A 19,819-nucleotide genomic window follows, 5' to 3' on the forward strand; every position below is an offset into this window, starting at 1 on the left:
GTCGCGTATATAAACCCGTAAGAATTATTCTAGACTATTCTGCTTGAATTCTGAGTGTTGTTTATTCCACAAAAAACAATAACAAAAGATTGTATACAACTCGATGTGGGCGATTATAAACCTTATGTCTCTAGTTATAGGGTTCTCCGTAAGAATATTTTGTTTATTTCTCTCTCTTTTAGTATATAGTACTATTTTACCTATTTATGTGTATTTAAGAAAGTTAATAAAAAAATAAACTTATGTGTCTAGTAATAGGGTTCTCCGTAAGAATAATTCGTTTATTTAAAAAACCATACTTACTTAAGTAGTATTTAGTAGTATTTTACTTATTTATGTGTAATTAAGAATGTTAATTGTGTCATAAAACATTGTTTTTTTTCCTTTTACCTTTAATTTAGTTTGATGTTTGTGTCTTACAAAGGTCAAAAATACATACAGCCGAACATATCCTTTTAAGACAGTAGGGTAAAAATTGAGTCTAAAGCTTTTTGCACAACTAACTAATCTTGAAGCAACTGATGGAAGGCGAGAACCCCAAGGTGGTGGTACACCGAATTACCGACCCCTCACAAGTAAGCAGGGTCGAAGACATCGAATATGTTACAAGGAGCTACTGGATGCAGGCAGTTCACATCCCCAAGCTCGCTGCAGACTTCACGATAAACCTGAACGTGTGTGACTGGCGTTATGATATAGAATGGTTACATCTCAGTGGGTACTGGGTAGTGGGTACCAATAGATGACGTCGTCATCAACCCATATTCGGCTCACTGCTGAGCTCGAGTCTCCTTTCAGAATGAGAGGGGTTAGGCCAATAGTCCACCACGCTGGCCCAATGCGGATTGGCAGACTTCACACACGCAGAGAATTAAAATAATTCTCTGGTATGCAGGTTTCCTCACGATGTTTTCCTTCACCGATTGAGACATGTGATATTTAATTTCTTAAAATGCACACAACTGAAAAGATGGAGGTGCATCCGCCGGACCGGATTCGAACCCACACCCTCCGGATTCGGAGGCAGAGGTCATATCCACTGGGCTATCACGGCTCCTAGATAGATGACGTAATGGGTTGTAACCCCAGACGTCGACACTTTACGCATCGATACCACTTGCTCGTAAAAAACCGATCCACACAAATCCGGCGACGAGTATAGTATCGTATTACTGAACCGCACCCCCCGCCTCCCGCCTCCTCCCGCATCCTGTTCCTTAAATAAACTAAACCATGTTTTCTCGATTTTAGTTGACGATGTTTTATAGATAGTCTCTTTATTGATTTAAAGATTTTAATTTTAGAGTAAAGTAGCAGGTTTTCTGTGTATTGGTTGATATTCTTACCTATTCTAAAACTCCGCAAAAAGTTAAAATTGCAATAGTTAATTGGTGAAGATGTACGAGTAGTTAATTGGTAAAGATGAACGATTATCATGGGTTATCTGTAAGTAGGTATTTAAAATTGAAAATACATACTTTTTTACTACAATACAAACTTTTAAAATGTTATGTCTGTCTGTCTGTTTGTACGGACTAATCTTTGAAATTGCTGATTTTAATGGGACTTTCACTGAAGAATATTGAGCAACTTATAGGCTAATTTTTATCTCGGAAAAATTAGCTATGATTCCCGCTATAATTGTGAAAAACTTTTCGCTTGCATTCGCTATAGTCCACTTAAATAAAACTGTGACTGTCTGTGATTTCAAAAAGTGCTTATAATATTATTAACGCAATCCTAAAACTTTTTGGAATTTTCATTCGGCATAATCATTGGAGAGGAGATCAATCCATGGTTCCTGCGTTACATAACAGACTAGCTGACGCCGCGCGGTTTTACCCGCACAGTTCCCGTTCCCGTGGGAATATGGGGATAATATAGCCTATAGCCTTCCTCGATAAATGGGCTATCTAACACTGAAAGAATTTTTCAAATCGGACCAGTAGTTCCTGAGATTAGTGCGTTCAATCAAACAAACAAACTCTTCAGCTTTATAATAGGTATTAAGTATAGATTTTTAGTCAGACGAATTCGCTGGCGTTCACCAGTCTTTGATTAATAAAATCAGTAAGCTCTGGGTTACATAGTTCATAATTACAACGAGATCACGTATTTCGCTTACGTGACTATAATTACATACATGCCTACTTATCTGGTCGACGTTTTTACGCCTATGCCGTATAAAATGTCATGTAGAAGAGAAATTCGTGCCTTACTAATTACATTAAATGGTTTAACTAATGCATACACGCCATATCTAGTTAACTTTTACATGCTATGCGCAAACACTTGTCATTTAAAACATGTAGCTAGAATGTCCCCAGATATTGAGATGGTGACAGTTTTTTTAATTGTATTTAAAGTATGCTAATAGTAAAGCAATTTTGTAGAAATAACAGGGTATCTGCGATCATTACTTTAGGAGCTACAGGGATTTAAAGGGTCCGTTGCCGCGAATGGCATGGATTGCTAAAAAACGCTCCATACTAAATATATTTAAAGTATTGTAATATCTATGCTAAATCTTGTACATATGTATTCTGTGGCTAAATACCACGAAAGCTTCGCTGAAATACTCATATTTAATAGAAATAGGTCGTTTTTGTATGGACGTTTACACGAAATTTCGAATAATATTATGTAGGTATCTTTGTTATTTGTGCATTTATGTTTATACTTCTTGATTCACATTGAATGTAATTTATGAATCTAATTAGGTAAAGATCTAAATTATTTTCCATTTCAAGATTTTAATTTAAAAATGTGTGTAGGTAGGTACCTAAGTACTTGACAGTATGGCTGCCGGCGTAAACTAACAATTCCGTGGGAATTCCGGTAGACTCCGTGAGGAATAAACAAACAAAAATAATAAACAAACATCGACACCGAATAGAAATGCACTAGAGGAGCCGTGGGACAAAATCCCAGACTATTGACTAAATGGGTATGACGAATGAATTAGGTAGGTAATTCATTCGTACCTGCAGTTGGTACCTATTTACTTAATTATTTTAGGTAGGTCGGTATTCAGTATAATGAAAATAGAACAGGTTTGAAATATTAAGCATTTTAGAAAATAGTCCTCTAATGACTGGTAAACTTAGTGAGTAAATTTTCATTGTTAAGTAGGTACTTAAGCACCTACTTAACAATGAAAATTAACACGAAAAAAGTACTTGCCTATAAACGTGTAAATGTAGGTACCTACAGCTGAATAAAATTATACACAGAAAAAAATCAATACAACCTTTTCAACTGTGTAATCAAGGCAAAGATCGGCAATCGTACAGCAATGTCTACTTTTTTAACTTTAGGTACTCTTTTCTTTTCCGTAGGGAAAAGGCAAAGGTATTACACTGTACATGCACCAGATTAATAGTTACTTTCATTAGAATCCTTAGACCATTAATATGGTCTAAGTTAGAATCCGATTATTGGTCAATCTATGCTCAGAAACCTAACATATTTTTTTCCATTTAGCCCGCAGGCAGCGTAGGAGAACCGGCTGAGCAGGGATCGAGTCAACAGGTAGGCAATAGGGCACTGACCCACAGCCAACGATGCATAACATGAATGGCATCGGTCATACATTCAGCTGTGCTGGAATGATTGCAATTTTAATCGATTTCTGAACGAACACATTTAGAAAAAAAAACTGACGATTTCAAAATTCGAATTACGAACACGGAATCAAATTAAAATTAAACCTACCTACAATTTTAAGTTTGGTGAGTGAAAGATACAGAGTCGGTAGTGTTTTTTTGTGCGATAAATCAGTTAACTGTACTTTTGAAGAGTAAAACGAAATGCCACTCACCTTCCTCTCGCAAGTATACGTGAAACGCGTCGTTTCGAGCTGGTTGCAATCGGCCCGTGTCCTTATGAACTCAACAAAGGTCTACTTTCACCGATGGACGCCAGACCGAAGAATCAACTTAACCATATACGGCCCTCTCTTGCGTTCACGACATGCTATTACTCGCTTTTTGTTGAGCAAAACAGTAACGTTCAATTGAAACGGTAAATTGAGATTGCAAAAAAAAAAACAATTACAAACACTTCACATATGCACTCTTAACAATTTTTATTCACTGAAAATCACCGCACTGTAGCTGGTTTTTATTTTTTAATTTAGTTTGTATTCAAGTGATGTGCTACAAGTTTGAGGAAACTTTTCGGGAGCCGGTTTACGCCACGACGCGTTACACGTTACAGGGGGGGCGAAGCCGCCGCGCGAATGGTTCGCGTTTGACAGAACGCGTTTCCCCGTCTTTTCGATGTACAGCGCGCGAGCGAGACGAAACGTCACTTTCAACGAGTGCGATAGAGCAAGGAATAGTGTACCAGCCACCAATAAAGATGCACCCTCCGTCAATTCCGCATCCTCGGCGACAAATTGAAAACTTTTTTGCTTTCCTGATAAAAACTAATTAGAGTACACCTGCAAACCAGTTCTTGTTTAATTAATACTTGACTGGTCTATGTTTGGCATACATAGTGTGTAGTTCCTACTTGTTTTTAGAGAAGATATATTTTTTTACTTACACCTATGTACTTCCCCAGCTGTCTATTAATATTTTGCCAAGAATTCTAGAGTTAAGGACTGCAATTTCAAATTTTGATATCTAACAAAATTGCTACTATGTAAAATTGCGCTTTTTAGAAATATTGTAAAGTAAATAACAATAGATACCGAACTGGCTCTAAATTTGTATATACTAATACAAAATACAAGACAACATAACATCATGTATTATGATTTTTTTTAATTGATAGTACATATAGTAAAGGGTAATAAAAAAACAAAAGCACAGAGCTTTGAAAATAATTCATTCATATAATACTTAAAATAAATAAATGAATACATCAATCAATAAAATAAATTCATCATAATATTATAATCTTCACAATCAATTATTATCATTTAAAAAATTAAAAAAATAATGCAATTAAATAACTATTAAGTAATTTTTAAAATAATTCAATCATTGAGTCAATTATTTACACAATCAAAAACAGATTTAAATAAAATAAATAATTACCCACAATAATTACCTACTGTTTAATAAAGTAACTACAAATAATAAAAACATAAAAATAAGATTAACAGCTTCTCTTGAAAAAATACACATCACTATTTTATTTATATTCAGTTTCAAAATAAGATATATAGTAAAGTATAAAAAATTTAAGGAATTTAAAGCTCCAATTTGTCTTTTGGCTTTTACTATTACTTTTGATGAATAATTTACTATTTCTAACTTGAAAATGTTTTTGGAATAAAAAAAAAATATTTTAGAAAGTTGTATTAGTTATTGAAAATATTTTTTAAGCAAAATTGTACCATTTACTAAAAGTACTTTACTTTATTCTTCTTTATTATTCTAACTAGCAAAATCTCGCGTTTTCACCAGCGTAGTTTCCGTCCCTGTAGGAATTAGAACATAAAAGTATTATAACACTCAGGGATAGTGTAGTTTACAAACAGTGAATGATTTTTTTCTGATTCGGTTCAGTAGTTTTGGAGCCTATTCAGTGCAAACAAACAGTCAATCTTTCCTCTTTATAATATTAGTATAGATTAATGTACATACAGCTTCTTAACACAGATCTTTTAGTTTCAGCCACAAAACCACTTCAATGCAGCTTAGTGGGCAATAAAGTTTATTAAACTTAAATTATGTCTAGTGAGAAGAAAAAGGAATCTCAAACATAATGAAAAAAAAACAAATCTCATCTTAATAATTGTGTCATAATTTCAAATAAATTATTATCAATTATAAAAATATAAAAGTTGTAACGTTTTTTTACACAAATCCCAATTTACATACAGATAATATTCGACAAATTATAGTTCTTACATCTATTTTGGCTTAGTTACTAATATACTCATAATTCATAAGGGCTGTTTTTCATGATCATGAATATACACCTAATTCATAAGGGCTGTTTTTCATGATCATGAATATACACATAATTCATAAGGGTTGTCTTTTATGATCATGAATATAGACATAAGTTATAAGGGTTGTCTTTCATGATCATGAACGAACGCATAATTCATAAGGGCTGTCTTTCATGATCATGAATATACACATAATTCATAAGGGTTGTCTTTCATGATCATGAATATACACATAATTCATAAGGGTTGTCTTTCATGATCATGAATATACACATAATTCACAAGGGCTGTCTTGCATGATCTTGAATATAAACATAATTCATAAAGGCTGTCTTTTCTGATCATGAATATACACATAATTCATAAGGTCTGTCTTTCATGATCATGATATTATGTTATCAAAACTACCTAAACTCACTCTTTATAGGTTTGTGAAGTGGTTACATGCAATTAAGACTCAAGAATAGTGGTGTATATATACTATATACTATATATATTTTTACTGATCTCATGCAATCAGTAGGGTTTATATTTATTATTACAGCTGACAAAATGCCAGGGCCCACAACAAATCAAAAGAGGCCAGATAGGCAGTGAAACAAGCTATGTCTAAATAATATAATAAAAACTCCACACACCCATAAAGGGTACAAATTTTGGTATTCGGATGTTCTTTACTTGGTTTTTTTTTAAAGAGAACTGTTTTTAACTGAGGCCCTTAGATTAGTAACTTTTACAATTTCATTTAGTTACACAAAAAAATATTCATAGAATATCTTCTATACATTCAAAAGAATACTTTAATTATCTGAATGCAAAAAAGTATCAATAGCTCAACAATAAGAGGTTACACTCATCATCGAGGGGTGGTGGTTCCATTCCTGCTCTGTTGATATATTGTCGTACCCACTCCTAATACAGTATTTCTCAACTAGTTGGAGGGGAATGAGAATGTTGGTCATATTTAAAAGATATGGCTAATATTCTTGAAAAAAAAAATTGGAATACAGATACAGATTTTTAAAGTCTTCCTATACTTTGAATAATGGTAATAAATTAATCACTGCATGTATTTAGCACATTACTAATTGTGCAGTCATTAGCTAATGGTGTAAAATGCACTGTCTACCCTCATTATTAATGTAATAACTCAATACAACCTGTAGTAAAGATGAGTTTTCAATATGATAAAATATGTATAGTGCCCAGTAAAAAATATTGCCATTAGGTACTATGGCCAGTTCTCTCAGTAGCTATAACCAATACTTTTCTGTCATTGATTTAATAAATCTAAAGGCACATTCAAATTGGACTGTGTTAACAAAGGATTGGTTAGAACAGGTCCAGGTGTGTCATTTTCTGACTTCTTATATCTATGTGGAACAGGTGCAGGTGAAAATTTTGTCCGTACAGTTAATACTATGGTGTTAATAAAGCTAACAATTACATAAATACCACCGATAATAGAAAATAGACGTAACATGAACTGTAGTAAGTTTTCCCTTTCCTGGTAAACCTTTACTTTTAATGCTGCCATGTCGTATTTGAAAAATAAACCTGGAACACCATGAGACCCTTTCTGATGACTGACGGTTCTTTCGAGCTCTTTTACAGAGTACTGGAAAGTTTTTATAGACTCAAATGTAGTATCGACGTCAGTAGGAACAACTTCTATGAAGTATTGGTACAACATGTTCTCTTCTTTAGCAATTTTTTCATCGCCTTCCAGAGGGTATATTATACCGTTTGCAGGACTACCAAAACTGAGCCTGTTAATTCTGTGGCTGAAGTTTTGTGGGACATCTTCGAAGAGCATGTTCAAATGTATATGGCCATGCGGTAGATGCAAGCTCTTTCCGAGAGTTATGTGGAAGTTTCCGGCGACTTTATTGAGTGTTAGCACTCCATGTAGCCTACATGCATCTGGTTTACGGTTAGGTTTAGAGTTTCTCGGTGGTATCGTCGCTCTCACTGACCCGTGACCTTTTTTCCAAAGTAATTGCCAAATAGAATGGTACTCCTCTCTTAGATAGGAGTTTATATACTTAACGGCATCGAAAGCGTCCTGTTGTTGTTGAGTTAGCTCCCACCAAGTATCCTCTTCCTGCAATTCTCCGAACCCAAACACGCTTTGTGACGTAGAATCCAATATATCAGCGCCTATATTTGAACACGGCATTGCGACTGTGATATCTATGTTAATTCGCAACTTTTCGTCCATATCCGTGTCTGGCACGAATTTAAATACTAAATTGCTATCTAAAAAGTACGTAACTTCGCTATAAACGAGCCACATTATAATAAAAAACGTTATCACAGAAAAGGTGCCGCCGACCGGCGTACTGTCTACATATTCTTCAGGAACTTTGGAAAATGCGTCCAGCTCCTTCACTTTATCGATCACTTTTTTCTTACCCCGATATCGGATCATGTTTTATTTAATAAAATAAAATTTATTATAAAAATAATACCACAAAATGAACAACAGTTTGTTGACGTGTTTTGGAAATTAAATTGACAGGTATGACGTTTCAATGACTGACGGTAGAGACACGTTCAGAATCAACATCGCTGCCGTCAAAAAATTTAATCGAAATAATGACATAAATTTTCAAAATCTTTTATGTACATATATTATTTTAACTCTACCATTTCTTTTTCTTTTACATTTATGGCTTACTAGTGAAATGAGGGATTTCAAGGGTTAACGTGGGTTAATGAATAAAATAGGTACAAAACAAGGCAGGTTAAAAAATCTTCAGTTCTTCTTTCGGACTGCACTTTGTCAATTTTGACGTATAATGAAGTGACGTCTGTCAAAGTCTAACGAACGGAGTGAAGTTTCGTGCGATCGTGAATGTGAAATTCGTCGACGGTGAATTATTACGAATTTTTCTATTTATAATACCGACAACAGGGAAAATATTTATGCAGTCCAACCGCGAGGAAAGTTTGCTGCATTCATGCTTCGGCTCACTGACGAGCGCCTTCATGGGTTGCTGCTACAGTATTTGCCACAAAGAAACCGATCCCCAGGTACGTAATAAAATCTAATATATTGTTGACCTGAAAAATACCACGTTTCAAACGATTTATACGAGATCTAACGCTAATATAATGCACATATATCGTGTGGAGTGCGTCAGCATATATTGTGCATATAGTGCTAGTCTAGAAAAGTATCGGGAAATGCCAATACGAATTCACAACAATGGTAGTGTGCCGTTATCGCTAATTCCCAGTTGACTGGCATTTTTATCTTAATTTGTGAACCTGGAAATACGTATCTTGGCTTATCTGGCCAATTTGTAACCCACACACATTTACAAATTATATATATTTTTTATGCATTACTCATGTGATTTATATTATTAAATTGGTTTACTGTTTATTATTGGCATAGTGTTATTGAATGAATAATGCCCTCCTTTGTAGTGTAATTGCTTTGTTATATATTGTTTGTTTCACTGTCTGCAATTATGTGGATTAATAAGGCTTCTATTCTGTGTGAATGCAATGCAAGAATGCAACTGTGCAAATAATACAAGCTATATTTGATTAAAGAGAAATTGTGCTATGCAAAATTTTCAACATTATTATGATTATCTTTATTGAGTTATATTCTAATATATTGTTAGTAGTATTATTGGTATATTATGGTTAATCTAATTAGTATGCCATCCATAATAAGGAAAAATTGTTTATATATTTCTGCAAACATCTGTTTCCTTCATTGTGAAATATACAAAAAAGGAAAAATTTGTGTGAAGGACTTAAGATTTTTTTACATTTGCAGTTTTAAATTATTGCACTTTCTGGAAAATATATGAGATTCCCCTCACTTCTGGGGACTGAAACTAAACAGTAAAACAGCTTCCGTCTGGACTGATTATCAATTTCTTCATTCTAGACCTTCTCTGCACTTAGCTGTTGACTATTATAGCGTGTAGGTCTTTCGGGGTTCTTGCTGCTTCTTTTCATCACAAACTTAGCAGCTGCCCTGGTTGCCAAGCGCCACTACACTGCATGTGCTGTAGGATGGTGTGGGTGACAGTTGCCTTAAGACATTGATAATGCATACTATTATTGTGAATTGTTACAAACTTTCAAGAGTGAGATGCGGGTGGCTGTTGCCTTATGACGTTCATAATACTGACTATTAACATGAATTGCAACAAACTTTCAAGAGTGAAATGAACTGTCACCCACACCATTCCACCGCACATTAAGTGTAGGAGCCAATGTTGGCTGCATGATGTTCTGTGTTGTATCTAAGCTTGACATGTATGTGTCTCATCTTCCTCCATGCCTGCTCTACATAGGGGACTGTGAACTGATGACGATAATGATGATGACAATAATATTTCCAGGAGAATGTAGTGAATGAGCGCACGCACCTGCTAGAGGTGCCGGAGCAGCAGCAAGAGACGCCATCGCCTACCGCGTGCGCGTCCACGCCGCCGCGCAAGTCCGACGAGCAGACGGCACTCAACAGGATACTGCACGAGACTGCCACGTGAGTGTAACTGTTGGGTGGTGGTGACTTGTATACTGGCCTAGAGGTATTTGAATCCAAGCATAAGTTATAGTGTTGAGCCCAGCTGCAAATATGTGTAATATATGTTCATGACATGATATTCGGCCAACCACTAATGGCCAAGTGCGGAAAAAGCCCAGGAAAGAAGAAGAATAAGATATGTTCATGATACTTTCTGTTTAAACTTTGTGTATGTGAAATTAATGTTATGATAAAAAACAAAGGAGTGGATAGTTAGGAGTGGGTATGACAATAATACCAACGGGGTGGGGATCGAACCACCGCTATGGTGATGAGTCTACCGCTCTTACTGTTGAGCTATTGAGACTTCAAAATGTGTAATATATGATTATGTTACTTTCAGCTCAAACTTTGTGTATGTGAAATTAATCATACAAACTACGAAACTACTAAATTAAACAAAGGTACTCTTTTAAAGGCCCATTTCTGGAGAATGTATGAAAAAAGATATTTATAGTCAAGTGGTATTTCAGGGCACATATTTGTTATTAAATGCAATGATGTTTGGAAGATGACTTGGTAGACAAATGCTCTACCAATATTGTTTGCTACCTTCATAATTTTGTCAGAATATTGCATATCTATATAATGAAAGTTTGGATTTAGAAAGCAGTAATCCTTGAGAAACATGTATTGTGAAGATGTCATTACCTCACTTGCATGACCATTCTAAACCCCCAGATGTTTTTATAAATTTTCAATAGTAAACTTTCTATACACAATTTTTAGGCATCATTGAAAATTAAAAAAAAAGTGCAAACAGTAGAAGAGAGTAATAACCACTTTAAAACATTCTTCACAGAAACGTAATAGACGTGGGAGCCCTAGGCCCCTACTCCCTCGAAGCGGGCGCCTACAGCGAGCGTGTCCGCGCGTACACCGCCCGAGCGGCCAGCGCAGCTCTGCCGCCGCCCGCGCCGCCCCGGCTCCTTGCGGACCTGCCGCCCGCCGTCCGGCGGCAGATGCTCGCCGCGCCGCCGATCAACAGCACTGACAAGGAACTGGTAAGAACTCATCATCATCCGTCATAATCATTTTTTTTTTATTTTTTCAATCTTTACAAGTTAGCCCTTGACTACAATCTTACCTGATGGTAAGTGATTATGCAGTCTAAGATAGAAGCGGGCTAACTTGTTAGGAAGATGAAAATCCACACCCCTTTCCGTTTCTACATGAATCGTACTGGAACACTAAATCACTTGGCAGTATGTCTTTGTCCCTACGGGCCAGACCTGGACTAATTAAGGAAACCTCGATTAATATCACGAGTCACAAATGGTGAAGGTAAAACATGAGAGAATTTTCTTAATTCTTTGCGTGTGTAAAGTCTGCCAATCTGCATTGGACCAGCGTGGACTATTTGCCTAACGCCTCTCATTCTAAGAGGAGACTCATGTTCAGCAGTGAGCTGAATATTGGTTGTTGACGACGACGACGAAGACTCTTAAGAAAAATCGTGTTTATAAATTACAGATAACGAACGCTGTCAAAAAAGCCGCGTCAGCGATATCGGAGTTACGCGTGGAACATCACGAAGACCTCGTGGTACCGTTCCGGGTTCCGTAGCAGCGGAGTACCGCCTCGATGTCCGAGGACGAACGATACTGAGGCACTGCGGACTAGGACTGGTGAGAGAGGGAGGAATAGGGGTGACTCGAGACATTAACATTCACTTTCAAGGGTAGAAATGATCTATAGGAACATTGACAGATTCACTTACAGGGGTAGGAATATTCTTTTTATTTTTTACAAGTTAGCCCTTGACCACAATCTCATCTCACGGTAAGTGATGATGCAATCTAGATGGAAGCAGGCTAACTTGTTAGGAGTACGATGAAAATCCACACTCTTTTCAGTTTTCAAATGACATTGTACTGGAAAGCTAAGTTGTTTGGCAGTACGGATTTGCCAGTATGGTGGTAACTAGCCACGGCTGAAGCCTCCTACCGATCCAGCCGGAGATCGAACTTAGGACCTCTGTCTTATAAAAGGAACATTAACAATTCTGTCTTTAAAAGTGAATGTCATAAATTTGGTCTGTGTAATTTGGAAAAGCAGAAATGGTCCATTAGTGGCACCGTCACTTTCAAGTGTAGAAATTATAGATTCAAGTGGAGAAATTATATACCTATAGGAAAATTAAGATGATTCACTTTCAAGGTCATAAATGGTATATTAAATAACAATATCAATAGATTTACTTTCAAGTGCAAAATTGACATACATTTTCAAGGGCATAAATGATCTATAGGAAAAATGACAGATTCACTTTCAAGGGCAGAAATGATCTTTGGGAAAATTTACAAAGAAGACCAGAAATATACTCATAGGCACAATTACCCGCCCACTTTAATATACTCGCGTCATATTAAAGAGGGCGGATAATTGTGCTTCTGTGTGTAGTTTAGTTTAGAATATCTCATAAACCATAAAAAGTACCCCTATTCCTCTAAAATATAGGATTGTGTGGTTGTGTAAATAAAATACGGAAAAGCAGTGTAAATGGACAATTTGTATTAAAAAAGTTATACTATTACATATAATTAAATGGTTATTTATATCCTTTGTTTAGTATGCTTATGCTTAATTCATTTATTATAGAATATTATGTGGTTTGATTGACGATTGTAACCCATCTGTTATGTGAATTTATAAAACTAATTTACCATTGATATTTTAAAAATATATTATAGTGGATTTGACCTGGTTGTAGAAATAATTTAAGAAACGAAAAGAAAAGGTTTTTTTTGCAGGATCACTAAATGCCAAATAACTTTGGCATTTTAGTAATCCTGAAATTTTATTTGGTATACAATTTGTTTATCATACAATGGCTTGTGTTGCTTTGTAGTCATTCAGTGTTTTCTGGGACAAGCACTGAAAAATTATATGTCATTATAATATTGGAAGGTATTTATAGAATTAAAGTAAATAATTTGTCATTTTTATTATTTTTACAGCAAAACATCCCTAAAATCGACTTCATATTTATCGTATTATACCATATTATAGTATAGACATGTGTACATAATACATCAGTATTTTGAATACTAAAGGATTGTTGACCCGTTTATTTCCACAGCCAAGTTGAATGCACTATAAACTCGTATGTACTGACACGTGTATTAAGCTTTTTACTAAATTGACTACAATTAAGGCTGACTTACATTATTCCATTCCAATGTTGTGCCTTCTAATGTTTCAATGTGATGCAGTAGCGACATGATTATTAGCTAATCTATGTGGTCTATGGTGGTTTTCAAATAGCAAGGGTACCGTGACAGTTTGTTTCGCTCTTGAAAGTTGTCCGATAATAGTACTTATTATGAACGTCATATGGCAACTGTCACTGTACCCATGCTATCTGAAAAACACTTTAGTTATGGATTCTTGAGGGAGAACAAAAATAAATACATTTGAAGTGGCATGGTTGTGTTCTTAATGCAGGTATTATTTGCTTTTAAATGTGACAATTGAAAATCTGCGTGATAGTATCTACATGAAGTACTTTTATTTTCAGAACTTTTTTTATTTATTCAGTAACTTTTCGTAAGTGCAAATACTATTAAATTAGACACTACAGTTAATTACAGAATACAATCATACGTCCATTAGTGCTTTAGTTTTAAATTCAATTTATCCAAATTCAAATTCAAAGTTAATTGATTTCAAGTGGGCTCAGTATACAAGCACTTTTGAAACGTTTGTAGTGACTAATATGTTACCATCTATTGGGATCCAAAAAATCCATGTATGTTTCTCTTAAAACATACTATGATTGTCTATATTAAACATACTATGATTGTCTGTATTTTGCTAGGATAAATAAAAAAAATTAAGTTAGTATAGAAATGCTAACACAGAAATGTTTCAACATAGTTTCAGTTTCACAGTGATGCAATTAATTTTATCAATTGAATGGAGTAGTGTAAATTGGCCATTAGTAAGAGCGTTTTTTAGTTCAGTCAATTTAGTATAAAGCTCAGTGTACCTATATGTATATTCAATGACTGAATAATAATTATGTTACAAATTCCATTAAAATATTGAAATTATTATGCTACGTGATAATAAGGGCTTATACACACGGACGTTTATTGGTCATGCAAGCAAATTGCAGTACAAGAAAATTGTTCAATATGATTATTAAACATTTAAAATCGCTAAGGAATCTTTTTCACACATATGTATATCACTCACTATCTTTTGGTTAATTTGGCCAGTTTGAGTTATCTTTATTCAGTGTTTTACTTACAATATATTGCCATGTGCTTATATTAATTTTACTATACACTCTGCATTGAAGCAGTATGGTAGGTAATGCCTTTCGCTTATACAAGGCTTGTCTAATAGATGTTTTAAATAATACTGATGATATAAAAGTCAAGTTTATCAAGAAAATAGTTCTAGTTTACTGTAGTGTTTTTCAGATAGTATATGTGCGGTGACAATTCGTTTCATTCTTGAAAGTTTGCCGCGATTCACGTTAATAGTATATTATGAACGTCATAAAGCAACTGTCATCCACCCATGCTATCTGAAAAACACTTTGTTAACAAAAAGGTTAATATTAATTTCTATAAAAACAATTAGCAGTAAAACGTCCGTGTGTAGCCGCCTTGTGCCTTATAGTCATATCAATGTTATAACTCGACTCTCAATAACTTTCTACACAGAAAACTATTGAGAAAGATTTTGTAATTATAATTATTTCGATTCTGTAGTTTAGAACGAACGAAGTGAGAAAAACAAAAACTGAATATCTAACAGTTTTAACTCCTCATGATCAATGAATAGTAAAAGCAAAATATCTAACTTAAAGAAAAGTAAGAGATGTCCAGCACTATACGTTAAGCGTTCCCTGAAAAATCTCATAAATTTCGTCCAACTATTATCACCTATCATACATAGTTGTGACTGTATCTAAAATGGCGACTAGATTATATTATTATATTATATTATGTTCTATTTATTTGTCACCTGAATAGCATAATCTTTGCAAAAGACGTGCAGTTTTAACTGAACTGTCGAACAGTGTGCCTAGTCAGAGTTTTCAATATTTTCATTATTGCAGTTTGATACTATGACGATCGCGTTAACGTTAACGTGAATTTATACGGAATTGAAACAGTTGTGCAGTAGTGCCGCTAGATGGCGCTGTTTCAATTCCTTAGAAATTCGCGCTTACGTTAACGTGATCAAACTGTCACTAGGCCCTCTGTTCAGTTAAATCTTCGGTGTTTATTGTATCATCAGTATCAAGTCACATTTCGACGTTATCATATCGACTCAACTGGACAAGTGGTGTGACTAAATAGAATAGTTGGCTAATAGATTGAAGATAATGTCGTATTAATATGTCGAAGGATATTCTACAAGTTGGACATTTACGCTAATTTCAGGGAACATTTACGACAAAAAATAGACGCAAATTCTAATACCGGATCTACGCGATTGTTATTTAGACTTCAATATTTTGTATTGAATTTCAACGATATGATTTTTTTGTTATTGAATATCTTACCTAATTATCATTGATCTGTGGTCTTTCGCCATGTTGTTAGTTATAAAATGAATTTAATTTATAAGCAGTTACGTTGAAACGAATGATTTTGCATGTAAACAGAAATAAATGAAATTTGTAAATTGTATAGTAGTTTTGTATGCTCCGTAAATAATTACTCCAGTGTGTCGAATCCGAGTTTGTACGTAGTCGATCGCGTAAACGTAAACTTGAATTAATATAGAATTAATATCACAATACGAACCTTAGGCGAATCTCCTTGCTTGAGAAAGAGCAGAGAAACTAGCTTCCCCGATATTTGTTATTTATTTTCGATTTTTCGGGTAAATAGAGCCATCTATTTAACTTATGGTGTTTTCTCTTGTTGTAACTAGATTTACATATAAATTCAAGTGTGCTATTCCGTGGTCCTTGAAAAAAATATTAGTGACATTTGTCTAATTTTGTGGGTAAATAGAAAACTCGAGACTATTGCTGGAATGATCTTGGAAGAAAACTTTCGATCTACATAAATGTTGTATCAAACTTCTGGTTAGCTCTAATTCGCTCTGAAACGAACGAAGTCATAAACCTTCGATAAATAACATTATCGACATAAAAGAAATATATTCTGCTAATTTCAACCTTGTAGAGTGTTATCTCTATCGCACAAAGGTTCATTACAGCCACACAACCGAACCATCGCCTCGCCTCGTAACATCTTGCGAGCTTTGCAATCCTTTAGCTTTTAAATGCTCCCACTGCAAATCAGCGCTGCAGGTAGCTGCCGATTTAAGTGGGTGACCTGTATTTGGTCAGTTCGTTTTTTTTTCATATCTTTTTTATTTAATTTTGTATCCTTTTTTTTCAGCTTAGCTTATCTTTAACTACTGACCGAATATTTTTTTTTCTGTCTTTCGATCCGCTGTCACTACGTTGATGACAATCTTCCTTAGAAATCTACATATTAAATACTAACCGCTCGCCGAAGCGGTGCTGATCTGTTGCAAGGTGGCTTTAATAGACAATGACTCTTAACTACGACTACTTAGGCACAATATTTATTCACAACTGAGAAGTTTGGGACAACATTGAGTGTATTCAAACTAACCCTGTAGCAGTGGAGGTTGATTTGTATCTTATTGGATGCATTCTTAATCGGTATATGTATATAGATATAGATGATTTATCAAAAGTGAACACAAAAGGAGTTTTTAATTAAAAATTAATTATAACAAAATTTTCCAAGACATCGTGCCAAAGCTCATTAATAATGCATTCAGTTCAAGAAAATTAATAATTATTATCAAGGTGCTTTGGGTTTTATTTATTTGCCATCAGTAAAGTCTGTAAGGCTTTAGATGTAAGCCATATATTTAGATTTGTAAATATATCGCTCTCTTTCTCGTCCCATATGAATATCATTTAGGCTTTATCTTTTGTTGCGATGGTACAAAAGAGAGATAGATCTATAGGTCAAAATTATCTCGTATCGTCTCATAAAATGACGACATATATTATAATTAAATAAATGCAAGGCAATAAATGTTATAGACTTAGTAGATTATCGCAAATTATTAAATATATCCTAAAGCATGGTAGGCGAACCTTTATGCATCAACGTGCCATTTTTTTCTAAAAAATGTTTAATGGGGTCATTGGCGTGCCATCAAATAATTTTGACTTTCTGATTATTTGGAGAATAACAATAATAAATACTATCAAAACTCTTTATGAAATAAAGTAAACAAAAGAAGTAAATTTTGGAATGTTTTTATTACACGCATAAATTAAATTATTGTAAAATTAGTGTGACTTCTGTTGCTGCAGGTTAGATGACAAATAATTTATGTCAAATACCTACTTAACACATGTTTTATGATCGGCGACGTGCCCAAAATATTGTGTTGCGTGCCATTGGTTCGCCTACCCTGTCCTAAAGCATCTTATATTCTGCTGTTTATTTTAAGGTCGCTGCATACGGAACGGGTTAAGGATGCGGACGGGGCGGTGACGGGACGTAGCAGTTGAAGCGTCGTCCGTCTCGTCCACGTCCATTAAAAGAGGCTTTACGCCACCATCACCACCGTGATTGATATGATCACAGTCACGAAAATTACGATTGTAAAATTAGTGGTGGATGTACCAGTAGGCTAAGTAGGCTGAAGCCTAGGGCGGCAGATTTTAGGGGGCGGCAAATTTGACCCAAAAACTTTCTCTTCTATAGAAATAAAGAAAACGTAACGACAATTTTAATGTTTAAGTCCTGTACATCCTGTACAGTCTTATTAAAATATTAAAACTTGCAATTTTATTGACAGAACAACTACGAATTGAATATCGAATTTTATAATTCAGTAGGGCCTGCAAAAATTCATTAGCCTACTGGCGGCAAAATTCTAAATCCGCTATTGAAAATTTTCGTGACTACGATTGATGATGACAAACACATAGTAGGTAAATTCGGGTAAATAGTTGGCAACAGTTCTAAAAAAAAATTGTGTCTATGCGACTTTGCCTAGGTCTAAATTAATTCACACTACGCCTCTGGGACGTGGTGTTACCTATATAAACGCCACGACGCTGTACTATCCGTGCTCCTTCGACGTATACGTGAAATAACATTTACAAATCTTGTCGTCCCGCCTTGTCCGCGACAAAACCCGTTACGTGTGCAGAGACCTTTAGTCTTTATTTGTTTCAGTTTATGTTCAGTGCGAGAATTTATTTTGTTTTACAAAGTCCTTTATAGAATGCGAGGATGAGTATATTTGAATGAATGCATGTTAATTCAGTTATTACGCCATTATAGATGTACCTTTTAAATAATAAATGATTAAATTTATATTATGAATTGTAGTTTTACTGTATTGAACCCAGAAATGATATACCATCTGACGCCACGTGTGCAGAAACTTTAGCAGCTTCATACATCCAGTCGACCGGCAGACATGGCGGGGCGGCGGCAGACATGCGGGAGCGTCATAAGTTTCTAAAATACAGTTGTCTCGGCGCCCAATATGAATTCGTCCCGTTTGGTGTCGAGACACTAGGCCCGTGGGGTAGGAGCGCTCAGACTCTCCACAAGGAGATCAGCAAACGCCTCAGAGAGAACAGGCGACCCTCGGGCGGGCAGCTTTCTCGCGCAAAGAATTTCAATCGCAATTCAACGCGGGAATGCTGCCTGCGTGATGGGCACCCTACCAATGGCGGCAAATTTTAATAAGTATTTTTAGGTATTAGTTTTAATTAGAGGTAAGATGTATAATGCGGATGTATTAAGCCAGGTGAGCCTCCGTGCTCCGGAGCGGTACGTGTGGCGGCGACGCAAGCCGCAGTTGCTGGCGGTGCCGAGCGGACGCACCAACCTACTCAACAAGGCTCCGTTGACGCGCGCACTTCGCACTCTCAACATCGTCGCTGACAACATAGATTTATTTAATTGTACTTTGAGTGAACTCACAAAGGCTGCCCAGTGGGCTATTTGTTATAGTACCTAGGTAAAATAAGTTTTTTTGATTTTTTATTGTTTTAGATTTTTTTTTTTTTTGTTACATGTAAATTGTGTATGGCTACACTAGCGAATTGGGGATGACCTGTAATGCTAGTGTAAGTTTGTAAATAAATAAAATAAAAAAATAAAAAAAAAAATTTAATTTCATAGTTGTAGATTGATTTTTCCTTATATTTTATTTTTATAATAAGTTTAGCCTATTTAAGTATTATCTTCGTAAATATACCATCTTGGCTAACTATGTTCCCTGGTTTCGCCGGTGTAGATCTCGTTTACGAGGACTGACTGAAAAATAGATAATGATAGTGTTTCTACCTGTACCGACTCGTAATCTAT

The 19,819-nt window shown here is 35.2% G+C and overlaps 3 protein-coding genes across 3 annotated transcripts in view; 1 reads left to right on the top strand and 2 right to left on the bottom strand.

The window, feature by feature from the left end:
* LOC112049971 (uncharacterized) overlaps positions 1-4,249 on the bottom strand; it is a 154,098-nt gene extending 149,849 nt beyond the window's left edge. Inside the window, exon 1 of the mRNA XM_052888799.1 lies at positions 3,821-4,249. The gene's annotated coding sequence lies outside the window, so the exon portion shown is untranslated. The remainder of the gene's footprint in view (positions 1-3,820) is intronic.
* A 1,487-nt stretch (positions 4,250-5,736) lies between these two features.
* On the bottom strand, positions 5,737-8,431 carry LOC112049973 (endoplasmic reticulum-Golgi intermediate compartment protein 2). The gene has a single exon (XM_024088047.2). It carries the CDS (start codon positions 8,337-8,339, stop codon positions 7,182-7,184), a length of 1,158 nt encoding a protein of 385 aa, XP_023943815.1. The 5' UTR covers positions 8,340-8,431; the 3' UTR covers positions 5,737-7,181.
* A 304-nt stretch (positions 8,432-8,735) lies between these two features.
* LOC112049974 (ragulator complex protein LAMTOR1) lies at positions 8,736-18,823 on the top strand. The gene is made up of 4 exons (XM_024088048.2): positions 8,736-8,944; positions 10,279-10,424; positions 11,269-11,470; positions 11,940-18,823. The coding sequence occupies exons 1-4, from the start codon at positions 8,837-8,839 to the stop codon at positions 12,030-12,032; spliced, it is 549 nt and encodes a 182-aa protein (XP_023943816.1). The 5' UTR covers positions 8,736-8,836; the 3' UTR covers positions 12,033-18,823.
* The last annotated feature ends 996 nt before the right edge of the window (positions 18,824-19,819 follow it).

This window comes from Bicyclus anynana, chromosome 23 (assembly GCF_947172395.1).
Source record: "Bicyclus anynana chromosome 23, ilBicAnyn1.1, whole genome shotgun sequence".
Taxonomy (NCBI): Eukaryota; Metazoa; Arthropoda; class Insecta; order Lepidoptera; family Nymphalidae; genus Bicyclus; species Bicyclus anynana.